This window comes from Solanum stenotomum, chromosome 9 (genome assembly GCF_019186545.1).
Source record: "Solanum stenotomum isolate F172 chromosome 9, ASM1918654v1, whole genome shotgun sequence".
NCBI classification, from domain to species: domain Eukaryota; kingdom Viridiplantae; phylum Streptophyta; class Magnoliopsida; order Solanales; family Solanaceae; genus Solanum; species Solanum stenotomum.
Genome location: NC_064290.1, coordinates 33,690,754 through 33,708,504, shown reverse-complemented (window position 1 = coordinate 33,708,504; position 17,751 = coordinate 33,690,754). Strand labels below are relative to the sequence as shown.

The 17,751-nt window shown below is 37.8% G+C and overlaps 1 protein-coding gene across 1 annotated transcript; it reads right to left on the bottom strand.

Moving 5' to 3' along the window:
- Positions 1 to 13,392: 13,392 nt before the first annotated feature.
- LOC125877471 (uncharacterized) lies at positions 13,393 to 14,538 on the bottom strand. The gene has a single exon (XM_049558758.1). It carries the CDS (start codon positions 14,536 to 14,538, stop codon positions 13,393 to 13,395), a length of 1,146 nt encoding a protein of 381 aa, XP_049414715.1.
- Positions 14,539 to 17,751: the final 3,213 nt, after the last annotated feature.

Here is a 17,751-nt window from a genome sequence, read left to right as displayed (position 1 = left end):
GAAGATACAATCGAAAAGATACTCAAAGTCATTACTACACTTTGTACAAAAGTGGATAGTATGGACAACGAGATACAAAAGCTAAAGACTAATGAAGATAATTTGAAGTCTAAAGCTAGTATATGTCAACAGCATGACTATAAAAATGCGAAGCTATGTCCATCGGAAGACAGAAAAAATCCAGAGCTAAAAGGTGACGCTGGGAAACACCTAAAAACCCATGAAATTTGTTTAAGTACAGCTGCAGGTACAAGCCAACGAGTTAGTGAAAAACATAAGAATTTAAACTTAAACCAGTTATTCGAAAAACCATTTACCCCGAGGCTAACACCAAAAAACACATTAACTATAGAACCATAAACTTATACATATGCAGATAGCCTACACCATGACAAAATAACATATAACCATATTACGTGAACCTATATAGAAAATATATACAAAATTCAAACATTTTTAAACCTTAAACCCAGATCTACTACAACCCAAGAACCCAACCAGGATTATTTAACCCAAAAATTACAAGGTTATAATAAACTGATTGCAAACCGAAAACTAACGCCAACTTACTAAGGACATGTTATAACTATGGACTATTAAATACAGTATATACATATGACGGAGAGGAACTAAGTGGAATACCGAAACTGCATAAAACATTTATTACATATAAGAGAGTTACTAAGGGAAATTTATTCTATGTAAAATTTTATATGGCAACAACAGAGATATTATACGAGGAAATAAAACCTCCGATACAAGTGGTAAAGATAGGACTAACAAAAGATATGATAATACCGGAAGATATCGAACAACAACCAAAGATACAAAAAAGCGAGATACCCAGTTTTTATGCCAATAAGAGAATAATTGGTATATCAACCATTATACAAGAGCTAACAAATATTTATTTAAACGGAAATGCTATATGAAGCTACTATACAAGAGATCAGTTAATGATTTATTCCAATTCAAAGGAGCTAAGGAAAACAGATATGGATGAAGTCCAAAGATGGATTTTATCAGTACTTAAGCCAGAAGAACGACCTACAGCACGAGCACTAAAAGCATAATTTATTTCGGCAGAGATATTAACCATATATTGCAAGTTAATTGGACACAAATATCCAGATCACATATATTCAAAATGCAATGGAGAAGATAATGTGATACCAGATGTCCATCTAGAATAATCCAAATGGCAAAAGGAGATAAGCATGGAAAAAGAAGCCAAGAAAGCTAAAGTCATCTACGTATTATTGCAAAGATGTAAAAGTCATAAAGTTATTTAACTTATTCGAAATAGTAGTAGACATGTGTAAAGTAAGAATAGTAAAAAGATGTAAAGTAGTCATAAAGTAGGTATGGTGTGTCATCAGTAGATGTGTCATAATGTAGATATACTATATTATTAGTCACATTATTATACTATATTATATAGGCACATTATTTAGTAGAGTGTACGTGTAGTATTGTGAAAGATTGTAAAGTAGCAATTCCTTTCTATATAAAGGAAGGCATATGTAAATGAAAAGGCAGGCAACGCCTAAATAAAAATCCTCTTTCAGAAAACACTCTCTCAACTAAGATAAATATTTAAAATACTAATGGAAAAATCTAAAATCCAATCAGATATTTCAGATAGCATGGCTAAGCAAGAGGCAAAGGTATATTGTTCAAAAAATATGCGGAACTAATTTCATATATTCTTGAATATCATATATATGATTGAATAAATTTTTGTTAGTAATTATGTATTAGAATTATTTGAATCATTATTTTTAGTTTATTAGCACCCTGAAAACAGGGAGAAAACTTCTATACTATGCCATCCTAATGTTGAAACTGGTAGGCGAGGAAGCCGTTTAGGGGAGTAAACAAAGTTGAGGCGCTGATAAGAAGGAAGTATCCGCTAAAGTACGATACTAGTAGTGACAGGAGAACATCGTAAATAGATAATCTAGTTCATAATGATCTAATATGAATTTAATCAATTATGAATATGATAGGAAGGAATAATTGGAAATAAAAAACCTGCATGATAAAAAACATGACTACATACATGCATGATGAAATGATAAAAAACTATGAAACTTTAATTTTATATATACTTAAAGATATAAAAATAATCGAATATTATAATAAAATCTTCAAAATAAAAATAGCTTGGGTTTAATATATGGGCTAAGGTTGCAAACATAGTCCTAGCTTAGATCTTTAATTGGTTCTTGAAAGAGATTAATACTTGTAAATTATATTTGATTGATGTCGTTTGCTCGGAAGAGAAATTGTAGTTTCATTTTTAATTGATAAATTTGTTCGAATGAGAAATTTTGTTAAGTATTAGGTTTATTTATATTATCTTCTCATGGATGCGATCAACAGAAGATTCCATGATATGAAAGAAGAATTGTGTCATTTCCAATTACCTGGCCTATCCATGATTGTCTAGCATTATTGAGCAAACTCTTGTACCCTTATCTAATGCTGACACCTACTCCCACACCCCTAGATCATCTTTTAGTTATCTAAACCCCTTTTTTGGTTAAATTGTGATAATTGACTTCAAAAACTTGTCTTAAACTTGGTGGAATCATCCACACATTTGCCCTAATTTCTACGATAAATTGGTTTGCCTCTTAATTTCCACATTGAATTCTTCAAATTAGATCACTCTCTATGGGATTCAACCACGAGTTTCATGTTGGATATTTTAATTGCTAGTCATCGTTTACCCAATTAATTTTTTTTATGATTAACTTGAGCTTAATCAAGATAACTAGAATGACCACATCTAGAATAAGCATGAATTGTACCTCAACATAAAAAAAAATATCATGAACCACTAACAATATCTACAATGGATCTCTTAAGGCAATGTAGGGAGATTCTGCAACATTCTCAATGACGGTAATGACAGACAATTCTTTAAACAGTGAAGGTATCATCAATTCTCGGTAAACATCAAATACCTCAACTTTACCATGTGCCCTAATTTTTAACTTCCCTGCTACTACATCTATCAATGCACGCCTAGTGGGCAAGAAAGGTTTCCTCAATATGAATGGTATCTTAGGGTCTAGCTCACAATTCATCACTAGAAAGTCTACCGAGAAGATAAATAACCCCACTTGAACTAACACATCTTCTACCACCCCTTTTGGTCTAGTAGCTGATGGATATGCAAGTTGTAAGATGATAGTGGTTGGTTAAGGACTACCATGACCCAAATTATTGTACAATGATGCAACATGAGATTAATTGTATCACCACGAACATACAACCTTTGATCATGGATACTCTTCCCTATAGTATCTGCTGAGTGAAACTACCTGAATCTTTCTGTTTGGTGGGCAGTCTGCTATTAATTTTAGAGATGCACTCCTCGGTAAGTGTCATTGTCTAGTAATCTATCAGCCATTCTCTTATTCACCATAATCTCATATACATATTTCGCATACTTTTGGATTCCCTATAATACATCAACAAGTGGTAAATTAATATGAATCTTCTTAAGTAAAGAGAGGAACTTACCGAAACATTCGTCCTTGCTTTGCTTCTTCAACTTTTGTAGAAGGAGAGGCGGTAGTTTTACTTAGTTAACAATACTATCCCCATGGAAACTTTTCTCTGCCTAGCTACTATTCTTGTCCTCTCTTACCACCTCGGTAAGTTTGTTTATGTGGCTGGCTCTAACTCTAATCCACTTCTAGCACCCATAACATTGACCAGCCTTGGGTTATGAACAATATCACCCAAAAGGCTTCCTTAAGGATGTAAGTTTTTCACACTAGTGAATTGTCTAAATTGTGTTTTCTAAAGTACGAGTGGCTATCTGATTCTTTCTTGTGTCAGTCGCTAGCTTATCCATCTTCTCCATTATTTTCTGTGGCATGTCATTAGTACTTGTTTTCCCTTGTTAGGCATTTTTTGTTATTTCCTTTGTTTTGTGATTAACGTTTCAAAGACACTTCATCCAGTCCTAAGTGTCAAAGATTGTAAATCAGTACAAACCCAACAAGATGAGTTGGAGTCGATCCCACAGAGAGTAGCTTTCTTTTGAGTTCAACTATGCAAGTATGGTGGTGACCTTTTCAATTGAACAAACACCACACTTGAAAATATAGAGGTCAAAAACCAGAATGTTGTTACCAACCCACTTCAACAATTCGCAAAGTACAATACAATAAGGAGGGAACACTTGGGGGGTTGACTAACCAACTGCCGAGCTCAACTTAACAGCTGTGCATAATTACCAATAATGTCCAGTCGTTGTGGGTAGAATGGACTATAAGTAAAGTAATCTTCTCTCGAAAAAATACCTTATTTTCGCTGAATTCTCTTGAACTTCAACACTATCCATAAGATGATCAACCCACTTTTCTCATCAAATCTACTATCTCGAGCCAGATACATAGGCTGAATCTCAAGTTTCACATTCTTAAGTTGAAACCTCGTGACCCACTACTAAGGACACCAAATAACTATTTTAGCTCTATGCTTCTTTATTGAGCAAGCACACAACACGAAGATATGTCACACTAAACATGCAATAATGAAGTTAAAACACAATAATAACTCTGACACACTTTGAATTAACACAACAATTTACTAATTGATCACACCCATTAAGTAAACACGACAATTGGTCACATTGTGAAACCACTAGGTTAGGGTTTAGCCAATCATATTGAAAACACCAAATTCAATACCTGCTACATTTTTCATAGCTTAGTAATATGAAATCCACAAGTAAAAAAAGAATAATATCTTCTCTATTATAAAACCCAATTGAAAAACCTTGCTAAACCTACTTGAAATCAACAATAACAATGTTTTTGCTCTCTAACTTTTGTTCCTCATAATTTCTGAATGCCTTCTCTCTCCTCCAAAAATCAATTTATACTAATTTGGAGGGTGGCTTTTCTAGCCATTTGGCGAGGTAAGTCGGGCTTCGCCGACCCTTCGGCAACTCGCCGTTCGTCCTTCCTGTTCACCTTTCTTCTTCCCATTTCTCTCCTTTACGCACTGTAATTTTAGGCAATCCAGATCGGGATCGCCGTTCACTTCCGTGAAGCGCCCTCTAGTCTTCTAGCTGGCCAATCCGAATTTTCCTAGATCTATTTCAGTACTTTTGGCGACATGGTTGCCCATCAGTAATGCAGTCGGTGATTCGCTGATAGAAGATGTAGTTCACCTAAGTTCTTTCTACTCCAGGCTTAGGGTACTATAACTTTAGGCGATAAGAGGGTGCCTTGGCGATCTGCCGATGCAGTCGGCAATTCGCCGATAGAGGATGTAGTTCGCCTAAGTTCTTTTTAATCAAGGTTTAGTGTACTGTAACTTTAGGCGATAAAAGGCAACTCGGTGATCCGCCAAGTCCTCTCGGCGAGCTTCAGACTCTCTTTTCTATCTTTTTTTGAGCTCGTGTTGTCCTTTTTGCCTATTAATGTCCTTTATTTGTTTGTCCACCCATGTACCCAAAAATCAAGAGCTTGATATCAGTTTATGGAACAATTTAGGCATTTGAGGACACTAAACCTATACAAATAAAGCCCAAAATGAGTCCAAACCTTGGACTCATCAACACTCCCAACTTAAACTTTTGCTTGTCCTCAAGTAAAACTGAATTTCAGCAGTTCAAAAAGGATTTCTCAAACAATGCTACAAAAGACACAATCATGAATGCACAAAACAAGACTCAACTTACTCATGCAAGGATCAATTGTGCACTCGAAGGTTCAAGTTGTGACTAACCAATATCAAATATTCACAAGTTCACAATACTTGCTTCAAATGCAAGTTAACGCTCAACAAAGGTACTCAAATTTCTTCACACAAAGATGAATCCATATTCACACACTTGTTCAACAATTTATAGCTCTGGAATCACAAACAACAAGAACACTCAAAAAGAAGAACACATGCATGACTTCACCCATAGGTTTCCCTATATTTTCCAGCCAACATTTGCTTCTGCTCAATCAAGATCTAAAAGTCCTTCAAGGCTTGTAACGGAGATGAGTGTAAAGGTATGATCATTTACGCTCAGTGACTGCTATCCTCATGAAATGTGGTATGGGCAACTTTCCTTTATTTTCTTCAGCATTTTGATTCATGTTCGAAATCTACCCCATTATTCACTTCTCATGGACTACAGGACACCCCATTTATTTTTCAACTTTCACTACATTATTTCACAACTTTTTCATTCTTTTTCATTTTATTTGTTCTTTTTATTCCCTTTTTTTGTATGGAGGGGTTCCATTTTTTTGAAATCCATGGCTAAAAGGGGACTTCTTCACAGTTCTTGATTTTTCTTCTCTTTTTCACTACACCTCCAACTTAGGCTTTTAGCCTAAGTTGGCTATTCAAACAAACCACACTTCATGAGGATTATGGATGAATGGATAAAGAGAGGTCTCATTTGCTCAAACTTTTTTCCAAGAAAAAGGATAAGGCTCAAAGGGGTTCAAGCAAGGTTCACACACTCACAAGGTTGGTCACAAAAGAGGTATAATGTCAAATTGTTACACTCTTCAAAATTGTTGCCTAAGATCATTTCTAGAGTTCACATCACTTAGTCAACGAACCAATGAGGTATATTTTAGGTGTCATCGTACATGGTTCACAGTAATCTCATCGCACACGACATTGGCACCAATATAAAACAAGACTCAACAATTTCGCTAGTGTGCAATGTTCATCACAAAACACTCAATTCTATAACCGGCTAGTCAGAACAAGATGCAAAAAGTTCACATATTGTCCATGCTACTTCATCTGGCATCATCGTAGTTAAGTATTCATGTTTGTTAGGTAAAGAACACTATTAAAGTCATCAGTATTGATCATAACTGATAATCAAATGATTTACTGACCGGACACACACACTCTTACCAAAAAATTCAACATTGTCCACAATATGAGTAGAGAACAAACAAGGCCAAAAATGAAAAGTAAAGATAATCTACTAGTATGTAATTGCACAAAACAAGGTGACAAAGAATCTTCACAGGGCGCCCATTTGGCGAGGAGTTGTAAGAGTCACCGAACTTTTCGGCGACTCACCCAATGATCTGTATATCGCCGTGATTTCCAGTATGCCACCAGATTAGAGAGGGGCAAAAAGGCGGGGAAAGTCGGGTCACCCAACCACTTCGGCGATTCACCGAGTGATAAAATATCCCACCGAATGTTCCAGTATCTCAACTACATCCTCAAAGTCTAGAAGGTGTACTACGTCGGGTTCGCCGAACTGATCGATGATCCGCCAATGGTGTCGGCGTCTTGTGTAATCACTTGTACCCGCACAATCAACACACATTTATTTGAAAAACTAACACTTGGGTAGCCTCCCAAGAAATGCCTTATTTAACTACGTGGCACAACGTGGTAATGCACTCAAGCATCTTCCAGATACACCACATAAATCAGAGAAATTTCATGGCATTCTCCAAAGTATAGTTTCAAGCATTGCCCATTGACTTTGAAGGAAGGGCCTTCATTCCCTTCGACTTCAATAGCCCCATTGGTGAACATCCATATCACTCTAAATGGACTTGACCATTTGGATTTGAGCTTTACCCAAAAGATTTTAAATCGAGAAATATATAGGAGCACCCAATCTCCAACTCGGAATACCCTCTGAAGGATTCTAGAATCATGCCATCTCTTCATCTTTTCCTTGTAAATTGCAGAACTTTCATAAGCACTAACCCTAAATTCATCCAACTCATTGAGCTGATCTACTCTTCCTTTTGAAGTTTTTGTGCAGTCCAGATGTTGAGCCTTTAATTCCCATAATGCTTTGTGTTCCAATTCAATTTTTAAATGGCAAGATTTCCAAAGACTAGTAGATAAGGAGACATACCGACTGGTGTCTTGTAGGCGGTACGATACGCATACAGAGCAACATCTAGCTTTCGAGACCAATCAGTCCTATTTGCATTTACGATCTTTGCCAAGATATTCTTGATCTCCTTATTTGAAACTTCTACTTGGTCACTTGCCTGAGTATGATATGGTGTTTGCTACTTTATGTTTCACCCCATATTTGCTCAATGTTGATGCAAAAAGCCTAATGCAAAAGTGGAAACCACCATCATTAATGATAGCTCGAGGTGTGCCAAACCTAGCAAAAATGTAACGTTTTAGGAACTGCACAATTCTTCTCCCTTTGTTGTTTGGCAACGCTACAACTTCTACCCACTAAGAAACATAGTCTATGTAACGCCTCTCAAAATGAAGTAGGAAGAACTAGAGCTTCACATGTGTTTTGATGGAGTATGGTTGTCCCGAGTCGTGTTTAAAAGAGTTTCGTGAGCCAACGTCAAGGCACGTGCTAGAATCTATGTTAAAAAGGTGTTTTTAAATGATGGTTTAAGGAGGAAGCATGTGCCAAGCCAAGGGGACAAGTCTTGCTCAACCTTGGCCAAGCTACTGCCCCATGACCACGGACCACTTCACGGCCAGTGGTCATGACCACGGCTCGTGAACGTGGCCGTGAAGGTCACTTGGTGGCAAAGCTTTCAAGCCCATTTAGCCAAGCCACTGCCTGCAAGTTCACGAGCATCACCACGACTCGTGGTGTTGACCACGGATCGTGGGAGCTTTCGTGAACTTGACTTGGCCTTGGAGGGCTTGGCAAGTGAGGGAGGCTCACTGCCTCAAGGACCACGGGCACCACCACGAGCCGTGGTGCCCCTCACGACCCGTTTAGTTGGGCGTGGTCCCTGATGGGCTGCCTCAAGAGAAGGGTTTTTAAGTAAATTTGTTTTAATTGTTTATTATGTGGGGTTGATTTTAAATGATTTATATGATAAATATATAAGGTTTTAAGTCTTTTAACTAGTCATTTACTCTCTTTTCCCAAATCAAATCCCAAAGTTCTTCTCTCTCAATATTTCTCTCTCAACTCAATGAAGAAGGAGAAATGGAACCTAGGGTTTTAGATTTCAAGATTTCTTCATCAAATTTTTGTGGGATTCATGTATAAGGTATGGTGACCCTTGATCCTTGATTATCTTTTCTTTCAAGGAGTCCATTCAAAAGGGTTTCAAAAGTCTTCAAAGAACAAAAAGCCTAATTTCTATTCTAAGCATGGGTTCATTGATCAATTGTTTTCAAAAGCATTATATTGGTGAATTAAAGTAGTATTAATGATTTTATATGAACTTTCTTAAAGAATCCATGTTTTCACTAAAACCCTAAATTTGCTATCAAGTGGGTCTATTTCTATAAATTCAAAGTTTGATGGAATTATGTGTAAAGTGAATTGTATTGATATCTCTTGTGTTGTTTAATGTTTATTTATGATTAATTGTTGATAATGGATGAATTAAGAGTGGTAAGCCTTATGGGTGAAGTATTGATGATTTTGGCTCTGTCTTTGGATTATGGTAAGAAAGCTTGAACTCTCTTTATGGAATTGATTGTTGTTGGTAGGTTGAATCCACCTTTGGTGGAAGTGTCATATCTTATTATTCTGTGGTATTATTGGGAATTGAGGCCATGAAGGGCAATATATGAGTGTTATTATATTGTTGCATTTTTATACATATATGAGGCTATATGTAAAGTCCTATATGAAGAAGCTATATGTAAAGTTTGTATTAAGCTATAATGTGAAGATGTTCTAATGGTGTTAATGTGATAATGTATAAAGTGTTATTATGCTAATGTGAAAGCATGTCTCTCTCGAAATGGTGATATGTGCTGATGATGGACTATGATGAGTTTTCATAAGATGATGTTGTAGATCATATGCTAGACTTGAGTATCTTGTCTTGTGTCATGGAAACTTGATTATATATATGAATGTTTGGTTGGGCTATGACTTAGTAATGGAGCTCTTCCTATAAATACTAAAAGAGGAATTCTAGGCCAAGACTTGAATTGGTAGACTTAAGCATAGTGCCTTTTTATGAGTCTAGTTTTCCTAAGAAAATGTATAACCTTGAAGGATGGGCCTAAGGGCAATGTTCCCTTCTTGAGTGAAATGATAGACTTAGAGATGGATGGAGTCGGAGCGGCATGAGAATCCTTATCTAAGAAAGTCAAATAAGCTATCCTTATGAACCTATATTGGCTATGACTAAGAAATGGGGCCTTTCTTGGGAAGAGGTACTATGAGTTGGTTGAACTAGAAAAGGAACCCTCTCTAGTGCATATGTGATTGAATACTCTATGGAAACCAAGGCTAAGCACCGAGTGGATGTGGTTAGGATGGTGGCCTAGTTGAGCATGAGATTAGGCACAATGAACATCCTTGGACATCTCTTAAACCATGTGCCAATATGGGTTGATTTTAGTTCTACCCTTGGCAAGTAAAACCACCTCCACGGAGTAGGATAGACTCTGGATTCCATACCTTACTAGTGTGTTCTATGTCGGTTAAGGCCTATTTCCATCATGTGGGATGTGCACTCTAGTATTGGATAGGTTCTACAACGTGTAGGTAGTAGTATGGGATGCTATTTACACATGGCACGAGTAGGCTTAAACGATGCTAAAGTTAGTTCCCTAAGCCTTAGGGCTATTACGTGATTGTCCCCTATATGCTTGTGTGTCTCTTAAATGGTTTTATAAAGAATGTTGACTTAGTGTGTTATAATGTAATGATAAAACCCTTGTGTATGGTAACTCTTAGGAACACTTAGGTGTATATGAAGAGGTTGTATGGGCGGTCACTTCATTATTCACTTAAGTGTAGCTTAGGGTGACTTCAGATAGAGGCTTAAATGGTAATGAAGGAATTACTTTGCTATCTTGTTTAAGTATTGTACACTTGTATTAATTTAGTTGTAAATGATGTGAATATGGTCTTGATTGTGAATGGTGACTTGAAATGTGGGTTTATGCTTGTGGTTTTAAAGGTTTGTTAAAGAAGGTCTTAAAAGCATACATTCCTTGTAAATGTCCGTTGTGCATGTATTCTTGCATGGTCATCATACTTAGTACTTATTGTACTAAACTCCATATTTCTCTATTGTTATAAGTGTAGGTGGTGGGAAGTGAGGAGATCTTTTGAGGAACCTTGGTATGTCCTCATATTCGAGGACATAGTTGTTATCTTTCTAGTATTTCCACTTAGACATTGTATAAGACTTATATTTCCTATTGTTGTAAAGGGCCGTGTCCCTAAGATGCTCTATTCGTGTCTAAGATTGTACATGAGACTTAGAAATTCTACTTCTTTACATTTGAAAGACTTTATGAGTATTGTGGATTTGTTTTTAAAAGTGTTCTTATTCCTTACGGTTTTTATTACCGAATGCGATGAATGAATGCTAAGGCTTGTATAAGACCTCCGAGAGGTCGAATACGTATGTAACGGCTAGGGGGTGCTCCCGGGTCGTTACAGTCTACCGCTACCAAGATGTATGCGTTGCCAAATGAACTCACAAATGGACACATAAAATCAATTCCCCACACATCAAATAACTCAACTTCCAGAATCGGTTTGAGGGGAAGCTCATGCCTTCTGGATGCTTCACCTTGTCTTTGACATTGTGTACATTTTTTAGTTAATTCATGAGCGTTCTTGTACAGAGATGGCCAGTAGTAACCACTTTGGAGGATCTTAGTAGTTGTATGCACTCCACCATGATAACCCCCAACCAGTGAAGAGTGACAAGCGTGGAGGATTTCATGGAATTCTTCTTTCGGAACACATGTCCTAATGATATGGTATGCACACTCTCTTAACAAGTATGGTTCATCCCAAAAGTATTTTTTGACATCGAACAAAAACCTCTTTTGTTGATAGAAGTTTAGTTCTTCCGGTATCAGCCCACACACTATATAGTTAGAAAAATAAGCATACCAAGGAATTTATTGGAGAGCTACCGTGAGTACATGTTCATAGGGAACAACAACATTTATGTCTACCTCCAGCTCGTTAATTTCCTTGCCTTCCAACCTTGATAAGTGGTCAGCCACCTGATTTTCACTGTCTCTTCTATCTTTGACTTCAAAATCAAGATCTTGTAGCAATAGCACCAACCTTATCAATCTTTGCTTGGCATCCTTCTTTTCAATCAAATAACGTAGTGCAACATGGTCAGTGTGAACAACCACTCTCGTGCCTAGCAGGTAGGCCCAAAATTTCTCAAATGCGTATCCTACCGCAAGTAATTCTTCTTCTGTCACTGTGTAGTTATGCTGAGCATTATTTAGAGTTTTGCTTGTGTAGTAAATGGGGTGAAATAATTTGTTGCGTTTTTACCCAAACACAACGCCTAATGTCTTGCCACTTGCATCAAACCAATTTGGACTAATGTTAACCGGAGTGGAGATCAATTTTTCTTGCAAGCATTTCTAGGCCATCATGCACGAATCATCAAAGTTAAACTTCTCCTCCTTATCCAAGAGTTTGCACACAGTGTGTAAAATTTTTGAAAAGTCCTTAACGAATCCCCAGTAAAAGCCGGCATGCCCCAAGAAGGTACGAATACCCTTGACCAAAATTGGTTGTAGTAGCTTTTCTATCACTTCAATCTTCGCTTTATCAACCTCCTGCCCTTTTTGTGATACTTTGTGACCAAGAACTATACCTTCTCTAACCATGAAGTTACATTTTTCCCAATTAAGGACAAAATTGGTCTCTACACATCTTTGGAGAACTTGTCCCAAGTGTGCCAAACACACTTCAAAGGTGTCACCTACAACCGAGAAGTCATCCATGAAGACTTCCATTAAATTCTTTACCATGTCAGCGAAAATGGAAAGAATGCAACGTTAAAGGTTGCTGGAGCATTTCACAACCCGAACGACATCCGCTTAAAGGCAAAACATCCATATGGGCAGGTGAATGTATTTTTTTCTTGGTCTTCCGGAGCGTTGGAGATTTGATTATAACCAGAGTACGCATCTAACAAGTGATACCATCTTCTTTCTGAAAGTCAATTAAGCATTTGATCCATGAAAGGCATAGGGAAGTGATATTTTTAGGTCCACGAGTTTAACTTTTGATAGTCCATACATACTCGCCATCCGGTTAGCGGTCTCATAGACACAAGCTCCCCTTTGTCATTTGGGACTACTATGATGCCTCCTTTTTTCGGTACACATTGTACCAGACTCACCCATTTGCTATTCCGCAAAAGGGTAGATCTCACCTGCATCCAACCACTTGAAAATCTCCTTTTTTACTACCTCTTGCATCGGTGGGTTCAATCTTCTCTGATGTTCAACACTCGGTTTACATTCACTATCAAGATAAATCTTGTGCGTACAAATGCCGAGAGGAATACCCACTCTATCAGTGATAGTCCATCCTATAACTTTGGTATATCTTCTCAATACCTCTAGGATCAATTGTACTTTCCATTCAAGAAAATCAGCTGCAATTATTACATGTAAAATGTTATTCGCTCCCAAGAAAACATATCAGAGATGGGGAGGAAGCTCATGTTTTGGTGGCTTTTCCGTTGATGGTTTTGCGGGATAGTTTTCCCCATTTTTCAAATCAATGTCTAGCTTCAATGGGGTCTTTGAATATACCCCCAAACCTAAAAGAGCAGCTACTACCTCTTCATATCCTTGGACTTCGAACTCGTCATAGTTGGCAAGTACGGCTTCAAGCTGTTCACTTATACACATCAAATGGCTAACACTAGCCACCGCCTCATCAATAACATCACTAGTAGAGACCACATGAATATCGCTTGGTTTCTTCATTGACTTACATACATTAAAGGTCAGTACATCCTCGTTTACCCGAAACTTTAATTCCCCACTTTCAACATCCACTAATGCTCTCCTGGTTGCCAAGAATGGTCTTCCAAGAATAATGGGAATGTAAGCATCAATTTCACAATCGAGGATGACAAAATTAGCAGGGAAAATAAATCGGTCAACCTTTACCAAGATGTCATATAGTATCCCCACATGGTGTTTAATTGATCTATCAGCCATTAAAAGTCTCATAATCATGGCTTTGGGTTTACCCAACCCTAGTTGTTCGTAGATTGCGTACGACATTAAGTTGATGCTTGCTCCTAAATCACATAGGGCCTTTGAAAATTGGAGCATGCCAATGGTGCAAGGAATGGTGAGAGTTCTAGGGTCCTCTTTCTTTTTGATCATCTCATTAGTGATAATTTCGCTACAACTATGAGAAACTTTAATGGCGTCAAAGTCCAAACTTCCTTTTCTTGTGACCAATTCGTTCATAAACTTGGCGTAACCTGAGATTTCCAATAATGCCTCCACTAGAGGGAGATTAATCGATAATGTCTTGAACACCGACAGAAACATTTTGAACTTCTTATCCCCGTTATTCTTCTTGAGGCACTGGGGAAATGGAGGGGATATTTTGGGCAGAGGTTGTCTAGGTTTTGGAATTGGACTTTGTTTTTCAATATCTTTTTGTGACCCTTTGACAATACTTTGAGGGATGGGTATTTCTTCTTCTTTCAGACATTTCTCTTCTTCATGCACTTGAGCTTCTCTATTTCCCGTCACATCAGCTACAACTACTTTTCCACTTCTAGTAACCAAGGCTAGACCTTTGTCCACATTCTCCCTCGTCATATTTGGTTCCAATTGTGGTGAAAGTAAACTCAACTGACCTTCAAGGAGCTTGATTGCTTATGCATTAGAGTTAACTTTATTGTTCAGTGAAGAAAAGTCGGCTTTCATCCCTTGAAACAATTCATCTGAACCGTCCACTTTGTCAAGGATACATGATAACAAGTCATTCACCCGAGGGCTATTTGTACTACCTTTTGACTTTGGACTCTCACCCGATTGAGTGTGGTCTTCTTCACGGTCATCCTTTCTTCTCCAAGAATCACTTAGCTCTTCCTCTTCACTATAGTTCCAACCTTGATTTCCACCTTGCTGTAAATACCATGGGTGAAAACCCTCATCGTATCTCTTGCAAGTCTAGCCTTGATTCTCCCCCAATTTTGAATACCCTGAGGAAGAACCCTCCTCAACTCTAAACACTATTCTTGCTCCCTTGGGATTTCTTGCATTCTCCAACACATGCTCTTGTAGTAGTTCCATTTGAACCAGCATCTTCTTGATGTTCTTATCCCTTTCTATTTCCTGATCAAGTTTCTCTTGGGTCATTCTAAAACAAAACGCGATCCTACGGAGTATACCACACTTGATTTATTTTTTTCATGTCATCAAGAAGAAGTGAGTCACCTCAAAAGATTGCAACATTATTTCCCCTCGAACTAATTGATCAGCCACTCCTTTATTGATCGAATCAACACTCCGGTAAAAATATTCAAGTAGCAAATTGCTTGGTAACCTGTTAGTCGGCCATTGAAGTAGGAGTTTCTTGAACCTCAACCACGTTTCATGGATGGGTTCACCCTCCAATCGCTAATAACCTTGAATGTTATCCCCAAGTTTCATCATCCTCGACAAAGGGAAAAATCTTGCATTAAATACCACGATGAGTTCATCCCACGACGTTATAGAATTCCTTGGTAGCTCGGTCAACCACATGCAAGCCTCCCCGTCAAAGAAAGTGGAAATAGTCTAAGCCTAATTGATTCTTGTGATATATTCTCAAATGAAAACTGGTTGCACACATCTATGAAATTTCTCACATGCTCGTGTGCATCTTAGTGAGAAGGCCCACTATAAAGTCCCTTCATTTGGAGGAGATGAAGGAATGTGCTTGTGACTTCAAACATCGCATTCTCACCAGCTGTTGGTATGCAAATCGCACCCATTTCTCCTGATTGGATTGTGTTGTACATACTATTAATATCATCAATACCGCCGCAGTGACCTGCCATGCTACCATTCACCTCTTCCTCACTTATTCTTACTTCCACTTAGCTCAATTAACGCCAACGCATTGCAGTCTAGCTCGATTCAACTACAGCCGACAAACTAACAATCGTACCTTCTTTAAAAGAACTCTAAACAACGCTACTCCCCTGTAGCCGTGCCAGTTTGATTAACGTTTCAAAGAAACTTCATCCAGTCCTAAGTATCATAGATCATAAATCAGTATAAACCCAACTAGATTAGTTGGGGTTGATCCCACAGAGAGTAGTTTTCTTTTGACTTTAACTATGCAAGTATTACACTGACTTTTTCAGCAATGCAAGTATGACAATGACCTTTTCAGCTGAACAAACACCACACTTGAAAATCTAGAGGTCAAAAACCAGAATGTTATTCCCAACCCACTTCAACAATTCACAAAGTACAATCAAATAAGGAGAGAATAGTTGGGGGATTGACTAACCAACTGTCGAGCTTGACCTAATAGGTGTGCATCATACCAATAATGTCAATTCGTTGTCGGTAGAATTGACCATAAGTAAATTAATCTTCTCTCGAACAATTACCTTATTCTGTTGAATTTTCTCAATCTTCAACACTATCCATAAGATGATCAACCCACTTTTCTCATCAAATCTACTCTCTTGAGCTAGAGACAAAGGCTGAATCTCAAGCTGAAACCCTCGTGACCCACTACTAAGGACGCAAAATTACTGTTTTACCTATATGCTTCTCTCTCGAGCAAGAACACAAATCAAAGACATATTACACTAAACATGCAATAATGAAGTTAAAACACAATAAAAACTCAGACCCACTTAGAATTAAAACCACAATTTACTAATTGGTCACACCCATTAAGCTAAACACAACAATTGGTCACATTGTCAAACCCCCAAGGTTAGGGTTTAGCCAATCATAGTGAAAGGAAGAAATTCAGTACCTGCCACATTTTCCATAGTTAGGTAATATGAAATTCACAAGTCAAAAATGAATAATATCTTCTCTATTAAAAAGCCCAATTGAAAAACCTTGCTAAAACTACATGAAATCAACAATAGCAGTGTTTTTTCTCTATAACTTTTGTTCCTCAAAATTTTTGAATGCCTTCTCTTTCCTCCAAAAATAAATTTATACTAATTTGGAGGGTGGCTTTTGGGCCATTCAGCGAGAAAAGTCGGGCATCGCCGACCCTTTGGAGACTCGCCGTTCGTCCTTCTCTTTTGCCTTTCTTCTTCCAATTTATTTCCTTTATGCAATGTAATTTTAGGTGATCCTAATCGGAATCTCCGTTCACTTCCACGATGCGCCGTTTGGTCTTCTAGATCAACAATCTGAATTCACCTGGATCTACTTCAATTCTTTTGGTGACATGGTTGCCCTTCACTGATGCACTCGGCGATTAGCCGATAGGATATGTAGTTCACCTATGTTCTTCCTAATTCGGGCTTAGGGTACTGTAACCGTAGGCGATAACAGGGTGACTTGGTGATCCGCTGATGCAGTCGGCAATTCGACGATAGCGGATGTAGTTCGCCTAAGTTCTTCTTGTTCCTGGCTCAGTGTACTATAAATTTAGGTGATAAGAGGGCAACTCGGCGATCCGCCAAGTCCTCTCGGTGATCCGCCAAGTCCCTCGGCGATCCGCCAAGTCCTCTCGGCGATCTTCAAACTCGCTTTTCTATCTCTTTTTAAGCTCGTGTTGTCCTTTTTGCCTAGTAATGTCCTTTCTTTGTTTGTCCACTCATGTACTTGAAAATCAAGAGCTTCATGTTAGTTTATGATACAATTTAGGCATTTAAGGTCACTAAACCTATACCAATAAAGCCCTAAATGAGTCCAAACCTTGGTCTCATCATTTTGCTACTGATAATGTGTCAATTATCCTGCCGCATATATTTATTAAAGGTTTTATTCTGATTACCTCCCCAAGAGAAATTCGGATGGTTTCTCCAAATTTGATATAAGTGTTTTCGTTGTCAGCGGTCCCCC

Bases quoted from the DNA above. Each gene is read 5' to 3' on its own strand.
- LOC125877471 (XM_049558758.1), bottom strand. From the start codon at position 14,538: ATGACGAGGGAGAATGTGGACAAAGGTCTAGCCTTGGTTACTAGAAGT.